This window comes from Cyprinodon tularosa, unplaced genomic scaffold, assembly GCF_016077235.1.
Source record: "Cyprinodon tularosa strain WSP-4 unplaced genomic scaffold, ASM1607723v1 ctg38, whole genome shotgun sequence".
NCBI classification, from domain to species: Eukaryota; Metazoa; Chordata; class Actinopteri; order Cyprinodontiformes; family Cyprinodontidae; genus Cyprinodon; species Cyprinodon tularosa.
The window spans coordinates 77,101-86,410 of record NW_024039096.1 but is presented as its reverse complement, the minus strand read 5'-3'; the positions used below and the strand labels follow the sequence as shown (position 1 = coordinate 86,410).

Sequence of the window (9,310 nt, the reverse complement as noted above, 5' to 3'; positions counted from 1 at the left end):
CCAAAAATACAATTTGGCCTATCTTGCCAAAGTAAGAGTTGTAGTATGATCTAGATGACGTTATCTATGTATCCTACAAGTTTGGTGGCACTACAATGATCTATAGTGTAGTTATTGGGTACGCTGGAGAAAAAAAAAAATGCATCTGCTTTTGATATTTACATAAGACGATCAGAGCAAAATTTTAATGCCGAAGGTCGTTGGTTGTACAACCTCAGCTGTGGTAAACACCAGTAGAGGGCGCTGTTTCATTGCAGAACCAGGCGCACCGCTGTGTCTGCAGCACCGCCTTTGCGTCAACCATCACAGATCACAACATCAGCTCTCACAGCATCCGCATCTCGCGGCCATCGGGACCAGGAGCACATCTTGATCTGAGCATCCATTCCACAGCTGCCCAACACCGTCTGCACACCGCGCACTCTTGCCCAGTTTATCATCTTTCCGCCTTTTTTTCACTTTTCTCTCCCGTCTCTTTGGAGGATCCAGGATTATTTTCTTTGTTGCAATTACTTTGATCGAGATGGTTTAATATTTTTAGACGCATCATTCTAAGGAAGACCATCGCCTTTTGAATCATTTAGCTGGAGATCTGGTGAGTTTGTCTGTTTTTTTAGCGCAATACATCTGTTTGAAGAGATTTGTTGGATTCCTCTGCTCAAGTGAAAGAAATGCGCATTTATACTGTCAAATCATGAAAAAAATAGATTCAATTCTAGTAAAATAATCACAGTATATGTATATGCTTTATAGATTAACAGATGGAGTGTGAAAAAAACAAACATATTTACCTTCCATGAGCCACCGCCTATCAGGGCGACAGATCTGGTTTGGTCGCGCAGATTCAGCACCATGGAGAGCGCAGCGTGCGTGCGGCCCTTATCTCTCTGTTAATATCAAACATAAAAAAGCTGATGTTCTGCTTTTTTTCACGCGCATCTGGAGTCGGTGATCAGGTATACAACGTGATGATGGAGTGAAGCCTATAGGCTCAACAGTCGTTCAATTTGTTGGGGGGGGGATTATCCAATAATCAGCTTGTTTATTGGATTTAGATTAAGATGAACTAGACATGGGACATTTTCTTGTTTTTCGTCTTATTACTGCACCTAGTTTGACCTTCACCTAGTTTGATTAAGGTGGTTGTTTACAGTTGGTTGGAGTGGGGGTGGGGGGGTTGGATGTTGACAGACGGACGGATGGACGCATGATTCACCCTCATCTGTCCACCATAAATCTCTTGCTGCAAACTATGGATTATAGATCCATTTTCAATCATCCGTGGAGCCTAAATCCAAGGTTGTCTTTAACTCGTAGGCTATATTTAGCACTTCCACATTTTTCTTTTAAGAAAAAAAAAGATTATTTGGGATTTTATGTGGTTCACCTTACAGAATTGTAGATTGGAAGGAAAATGATGCATAAAGAATGCATTTTTTAACAGTGTGCCATGAATTTGGACCCCATTACCTAGATAACTATAAAAAACAATTGCAGAAGATAATACTCAAGAAGTGTCTTTGTGTAATTCGATCTCAGTTTAAATCCAATTGATTTTTGAGCCTTTGAATGTTATTTTAAAAAAATTAGACAACATATAAGGAAGATCAAGAAAAGCAGCAAAAAATCCAGGGTTACGGTTGTGGAGAGATTTAAAGTAGGGATAGTTCATAAAACATCATTTGAAAATGAAAAAATAAATAAATAAATAAATAAATAAATAAATAAAACTGTAGATAACCCTGAACACACCAAGCCTGTTGGGAAATGTGTTGCTGATAGAAGCATGTTGTAGAGATGTTTCATTTATTCAAGTGGGTGTGAAGATGAATATAGGTAAATAATAACAAATATATAAAGAAAAGCTGTTACAGGCTACAAACCACTTTCAGACAAGGGAGAAACATTACAATACTGCAGGAAAATGATCCTGAACAGTCAGCTAAAGATACAGATGGATAGTTTAGAAGTCTGGAAAACATTATACATGCATTTTGCTGTAAGCCATGTATTAAACCATTCTATAATCAGGCAAAACTCTATAAATGGCAACACTTTAAGATATTTACTCCTTTAGAAATTACTGATGGCAGCATCATGTTGCGGGAATGTTTTCCTTAGCATGGATGGTAAAGTAGGTCAGAGATGCAAAACAATTCCACCATCCATGGAAGAACATGTTACAGGTTGAATGTCATGTTGGTTTGTAGTTTTTTGACCTACATGCAGAATCACATAAAGAACCAGTGAATTCTAATGTTTTATTTACAAAAGGAAAAACAATCTGGAACCAGAGAAGTGACGGAAGTTAGTGGAACTCTGTTGTTGATCTGAAGGGAGAAACCAGACTGATCAGGTAGGAGGTGCTTGATGCTACCTGATGACTAATTGATTTTCTTACTTGAGAGATGAAGGGGTGGTAGCATGGATCTGCAGAGGTTTGATTCAGCGTGCTTTGCAGATTGTACCCTAGAGATCAAGGAGAATGTGAGTTAGATCGGAGAGTGTTGGTACTTGAAGAGACATTGTGCTGGACAGAAGGCAGTTAATGAAGACTGAGAACTGCTGCACACAGGTAAGACCTTTTCCATGAAGATCTGAGACAAACTGAGGTTCACTGGTTGTCTGAAACAATAACAGAGTCCGCATTAAAGAGACTCACAAGAAGACATTTTCAACAAGAAAGTTATTCCCGGTTTAGGTATTTGGCTGGAATAGAATCAGGGGTAATCATCCAGAAATTATCCTTAGTCATCTTGATTGAGAAATGTTCTCAGGTGTGCAGCAACATGGGTCAACCAAGCCACCAGCAAAGATTCTCTCACTGACAGGAAGCTCACTCACACCAGAAAAAAAAGCAAAACCCCAAAAAGCCTAACATTACCTCCCCTTAAAGGACTTCCCGCAAGGTCCAGAAGAGGAAGGAAAAGAAGCCCCAAAGTCCAGAACAAGGTCAGAGTCCAAAATAAAAAAACAAGGGATTGAAGACCATTCCTGGGGTCCATTACCCTCTCAATCGACCAGATACTAGAAACCCCTTCCTCTGCAACGAGCAACCGGCCGGGTGATTGCCAGTGTCTCAGGGGAAGTGGAAGGAAGGCAAAGAGGAGTAGGCTTGATCAGAGAGACGTGAAAAACAGGATGAATTTTCTATGAACCGCAGAATGACTCAGGACAAATGGTTAATGTCACAAGTTAATGGCCAAACCTTTTGTACAGGTGAGTACTGGCGAGGCAGGAATCCTTCTCTAATCAGACAGACATCGATCTGTTTCCACTCAACGATTTAAGGCAGAAACCATCCGGTTCCAGACCCATCTGATGCGCTGAATGTTTAAGAGAGGTAACTGCAATGTCCTGCTTGTCAGATGGAAGCAGGGGAGGTTGGTATCCTAGAGAGGACTCAAACAGAGTCAGTAGCAGATGAGAAATGTGAAAATTATGTGCATATTTAACCCAACGCAACTTAGTACTCCATGATGATGGGAGTGACGAACAGAGGCAGCATAGAGATGCCACGAGCTCCTGGTTCATGAGTTCAGATGGACCATTTTTTGGGGGATGAAAACCTGAACTGAGAGCTGTCTTGGCCCCCAAAGAAGTACAAAACTCCTTCCAGATCCGGGAGATCAGGTGTAGATCACTGTCTGACAGGATTTCACAAGGGATTTCATGAAGGCAAAAAACATGCTTAGTCAGGAGGTGAGCCGTCTCAAGTGAGATGGAAGTTGGTGAAGAGGGATGAGGTAGCAGGCTTTGGAGAAGCTGTTGATTATAATGAGGATAGTGGTGAAACCTTTGAATGGTAATAGTCTAGTAATGAAATCCAAGGCGATATGACACCAGGGACGTTTAGGGATAGGCAATGGTTTATAGGTGATTGTACAGTCTGATCACTGCTGCACTTTATATCGGTAATGGTTATCTTGCTCCAACTGCAAGATCATCATGCTGTTGTAAGCTGTATGCAACAAAATTTTGTTTTGTATACACCCTGTGTATACAAAATGGCATTAAAGTTTGTCTACATCTAAGCCTGACGAAGACCATTGGCTGGAGACTAGCTTTGTTGCGGGCACACAATGGACAGAAATACATTGTCAATGCGAATAGCCAGAGAGATTTGTTCATCCAGAGATTTAGACTCCCCTCTGCATTCTAGTTCTTCCTTGATTCTTTCATTTGTTCAGCTTTCTTTAATGCGTCAGGGTTCCAGGCCGAAGAGGAACCCCGAAGAAGACAAATTTCAACAAGAAAGCCATTCTTGGTTTACGACTTTGGCTGGAATACCATCAAGGGTAAAAGAGAGATGATCCTTCGCCTCCTTAAATACATTCTAGTCCTCTTTACTGAGACATGTTCTCAGGTGTCCAGCTCACTCACACCAGTAAAAACAGCAAAACCCCAGGAACCTTAACATTTACGGCGACCCTAAACATACACCCAAAAGCTACTGTGGAACCGATAAGACCAGTGCATATTTATGTGCTGAAATGGCCTGGTCAAAGTGCCATGCCTTCAGACAATTTAAAATCTGTGTCAAAAGCTTAAAAGAAAAAGTCAGTTTGATGGATGGGGAGGGGAAATGATTTTCGATTGCACGCTGCACTTTACAGGTCCTTAACTGTAAAATAAAAGATTACTGTGCAAAATTTAACTTCATAGTTATCCTGAAGACATTCTTATTTCAAACAGCTTTTTAATACTTCAATCTAATTTTTATGGTGTATTACTGTGTTTTGGTTTTTATTATAATTTGTGAACTGTTTTTAACCACATATTCTTAGCACTTTGATATTTTATTTCAAATGCAACATCCATTATAAAACAAATTTATTTTTATTATTAGTTATGAAGTAATTGTGTTTTGTAGCACATAAATCCAAGCGACATTAATTTCAGTATGATAAAATATGAATCTTTAGTCTAATCTTCCCAAGTTATTGTCTTCTTACAGGAGGTGCAGGTCGTCCAGGTGATAAAAATCATCTCAAAGAGCTCAGATCTCTGACGCTGAAGCTCCTGGACGCCTCCCAGCTGCCACCATGGGAACCGTTCTGTCTCTGTCCCCCAGCTACCGGAAGGCGGCTCTCTTCGAAGACGGCTCTGCTACTGTGGGTCACTACACCGCCGTGCAGAACAGCAAGAACGCCAAAGACAAGAACCTGAAGCGCCACTCGCTTATAAATGTGTTGCCATGGAAGCGGATTGTGGCGGTGTCAGCCAAGAAGAAGAGCTCCAAGAAAGTGCAACCCAATGGCACTTACCAGAACAACGTGTCCCACCTGAACAATGAGAACCTGAAGAAGTCGCAGTCCTGCGCTAATCTGTCCAGCTTCACCCAAGATCAGAGCAGCCCAGCTCTCAGCAAGGGCTCCAACAACACATCCTCAGTCAAGAAGGCCCCCCTAACTAACTCCAATGTGGCCCCAGGGACCCCTAAGAGGGTTATTGTCCAGGCCTCCACCAGCGAACTGTTGCGCTGCCTCGGGGAGTTCCTGTGCAGGCGCTGCTACCGGCTGAAGCATCTCTCTCCCACCGACCCGGTGCTTTGGCTGCGCAGTGTCGATCGCTCCCTGTTGCTGCAAGGCTGGCAGGACCAGGGCTTCATCACACCTGCCAACGTGGTCTTTGTCTACATGCTGTGCCGTGATGTGGTCTCCTCTGAGGTCGCCACAGAGCATGAGCTGCAGGCTGTGCTCCTCACCTGCCTCTACCTGTCCTACTCCTACATGGGGAACGAGATCTCCTACCCGCTCAAGCCTTTTCTTGTGGAGAGCTCCAAGGAGACTTTCTGGGACCGCTGCCTCTCCGTCATCAACCTGATGAGCGCCAAGATGCTCCAGATCAACTCTGACCCCCACTATTTCACTCAGGTGTTTGCCGACCTGAAGAACGAGAGCCAGAAGGAGGAGGAGAGGAGCCTGGACCGGTGAGGGGATGCCGGGGGGGGGGGGGGGGGGGGGGGGGGGGTTTTAGGGAACAATGGGGAGGGGGGGTAAACTCTAATCTGGCATTTTGACACCTTTTCAAGATGATCAGTGATGCTATTTATTCACTTCTGTCCAAACTGCTGATAAGCCAGGATACTGCAGAGTGTTTCATATTTGTATAAACTAGTTTTGACATTTTATCCAGTATTTGCATATATTGAAAGGATAACAATGCTCCCAGGGCACTGGGCTTTTTGCTTGTAAATGTCAGGGCAAGATTCTATTTTCAAACTTGCTAAGGATGTAAACCCAAGAATGAATGCTTTTTAAAAAAAAACAAATATACAGGATTGTGAACAAATGATTCCTCGATTCTTTACATTTTGCTTTCTTGTAATCTTTCAGTCTTTCGCAGACTTTCTCAAAGTAAGAAAAGGACACTTTTTGGCCTACATGCAAAATATGGTTGAACTTCAACACTACGTATCAGGTTGATGGGTGATTTTAGGTTGAGTTGAGCTTCACCTTCCACCAGGAACACCTAGAGATAATGCTGAGTTTTCATCCACACTGAATATATTTTAATATCTGTTTTTAGCAAAACACCAGTCCAATGGGGAGTGTTGGCTTAGTGCAGGGGTGGGCGATTCCAGTTCCTGAGGGCCGGTATCCTGCCACTTTTAGATGTGCCTTTGGTTCAAAGCACCTGAATCAAGTCATTAGATGATTGAGAGAACCCTGGAGGAACTGACTGCCTATTGAGGAGTTCAAAAAATATCCATTGGACTTGGTTTTCAAGATTTGAAGACGTTTCGCCACCTCTCCAGGAAGCTTTCTCAATTCAAATGTCTGGATCCGCAGTGAGTTTGAGTCTTATATGGATATCCATATAAGGCATTTGAATTGAGAAAGCTTCCTGGAGAGGTGGCGAAACGTCTTCAAATCTTGAAAACCAAGTCCAGTGGATATTTTTTGATTTTTTTACGGAATGACTATGACCTGGATGACTGAGAACCTTCATCAGCCTACTGAGGAGGTAACTCAACCATTTGATTCAGGTGTGATGGACCAAGGATGGATCAAAATGTTGCAGAATATCGGCCCCCAGGAACTGGAATTGCCCACCCCTGGCTTAGTGGTTGGAGCAGCGTGCTTGTGCTCTGAGAAGGTTGCAAGTACTCAGTTTGATCCCCACAGCCTGCACTCTGGGTCCCTGAGCAAGACCCGAAACCCCATACTGCTTCCTGTGCTCCACACAATGGCAGCCCACTGCTCCCCAAGGGTATGGGTTAAATTGCAGTTAATTTCTCCACTGTTTTTTTATACCCCGCTCCTAAAGTTCAATTTCTATCCTTTTCTATTTCAATGATTTATACAAGAAGTTTCTCCACTATGGAAGAGAAAAGTTGAACTCTAATCTGTTCTATTCAATTTGATTCTATACTCACGGGACGGGCCTCCCAGCGGATGAATTTAATTGGACCTGAAGCCTGTATGAAACCAAAAAAAGGTAAAAGCCAACGAGCTACTAAAGACAAAAACGCTTGTCTCATCCTCAAAGATGTGACTTCTAGCTACCAGTACAGGAATTATTCACTCAGTTTTCCACCATCCACATTTTTTATAAACAAACTGTATAATTTTCCCCGGAGAAGTTTTGAAAGACCTTCAGAAGGTCCAAAGAACTTTTGAAAAAGATAATTTAAATAATTATCAGGCAGTTGGATTCCTTCAAGGCAAAATGTAAAGAAATTAGAGATGATTTAGAAGCACTGTATATATGTTGAAAAATGCCAGATTTGGGTGAATTCTTTACCAAGTGTTAGATGACACCACTAATTTAAAATACATCAAAATAGGGTAAAATGACAAAAAAAAAAAAAAAATACATGAAAGGAAGCTGCAGCATTGAATGTGGACAGGACTGAAGCTGCAGTAGCCCACCAGTGACTTTCTGACTGTTTGACGATGTGATGTGCACTGCCTACTGCAGGAGGGTGAGGGCCATCGCCTGACTGGCTTTCTTCACGCTCCACGGGTGAACAGGCATCCCGGCTGCCTCATTGGAACATCCCCTCCACTGACACGGACGTTTTTCTTGTTTCGCTGCGATGCGTAGCTGACCATCAGAAGACAGAAAGGTCTCGATCTGAGCGGAGACGGATTCAGAGTTTGGATTTTTGGGGGGGGGGGTTCTAAAACTGGACGAACAGGACCAGTTCTGCTTTCTCAAACTTTTGATAAAAAAGCTAGATAAAATAAAAAATACTGGGTGATGAATATCGTTTGCTCAGAAAGACTTTCTTTGTTTGGAAAAAAAAAAAACAAGAAAAGAAAACAGTATCATGGATGTTTTGCTCCTCAGAGGCTCTTTGCTTTTATCTCCAACAAGTTTTCTTTTCTACTTAGAAATGTAACATTTTGCACGTGTGCCATGCAACTTTATGAAGCCTCCAGGAGTTGTTATTATTATTATTATCATTATGGTTATTCTTCCTTTTTACTTGATTTGCAAATTTGACTGCATCTGCGTTAGAGAATGCTGTGAACAAAGTGACTAGTTTTATTTATCTCTGCTTGCTAAAAAAAAAAAAAAAGCTATTTATTTACCAGGGAAAACATTTCTTATTGTACTTTTTTGTCAACAGTTTGCATTGCAACCACTCTTGTGCTCATGCTTCAGCTTCAGCGTTAAAAATGTTCTTACAGTGCCATATCATTGATTAAACCTCTTAGATACTGAGGTAGGTTTTCAGCAACTTATACCGACATAACTTATTGCCATTTAGGTATTTATTTATATATTTATTTATGTGGGCACACCGAGTCAGAAGAAAGGGAAGGGTGTTAAGAGGTGGAGATTGTTGGTGCAGCAGGCTAGCTGATATTTGCTTGGAATGAAGATTGAACTGGTTTAATTATCTGTTTTTGGGCCCATTCATGAAAACCATTGTTTAATCTGACCACCATTGATATGGCAGCCTTGATGTTACCCTGCCACAAAAATATTTTAATATACCCAACCTGGTTCCACACAAATAAGAAGCAGGAGCTTATATATTTGTAGATGTGCTACTGAAAACATCTTGTGTGAACCAGTGTCTCCTGAGCATAGGGACCATCGGAGTAAAGCGATTATGCTACACTTTACCAAACAGGATTCCTTTTCTTCTGTAAACTAGGAGAAACAAATGGATGGACTTCTTATCATCCACCAGGAAATAAGAACTGAAGGTTAAAAAAAGCCTCAAATTGACAATTGAAAATACTGTTTCCTCTCTCAGCTTAAAATGTGCCATGTTTCTTCACTTGCATTGTTCACTAGTTGTTTATAAGCTTATGAAACATTAAAAAAAGACTAAATTGATAGTTAAAAT

At 41.6% G+C, this 9,310-nt stretch overlaps 1 protein-coding gene across 1 annotated transcript; it reads left to right on the top strand.

Moving 5' to 3' along the window:
- The first annotated feature begins 307 nt into the window (after nucleotides 1-307).
- On the top strand, nucleotides 308-5,936 carry cdk5r1b (cyclin-dependent kinase 5, regulatory subunit 1b (p35)). The gene is made up of 2 exons (XM_038297044.1): nucleotides 308-595; nucleotides 4,958-5,936. The coding sequence occupies exon 2, from the start codon at nucleotides 5,046-5,048 to the stop codon at nucleotides 5,934-5,936; it is 891 nt and encodes a 296-aa protein (XP_038152972.1). The 5' UTR covers nucleotides 308-595; nucleotides 4,958-5,045.
- Nucleotides 5,937-9,310: the final 3,374 nt, after the last annotated feature.

Excerpts from the sequence above, each read along its gene's own strand:
- cdk5r1b (XM_038297044.1), top strand. The coding sequence starts at position 5,046 with ATGGGAACCGTTCTGTCTCTGTCCCCCAGCTACCGGAAGGCGGCTCTC.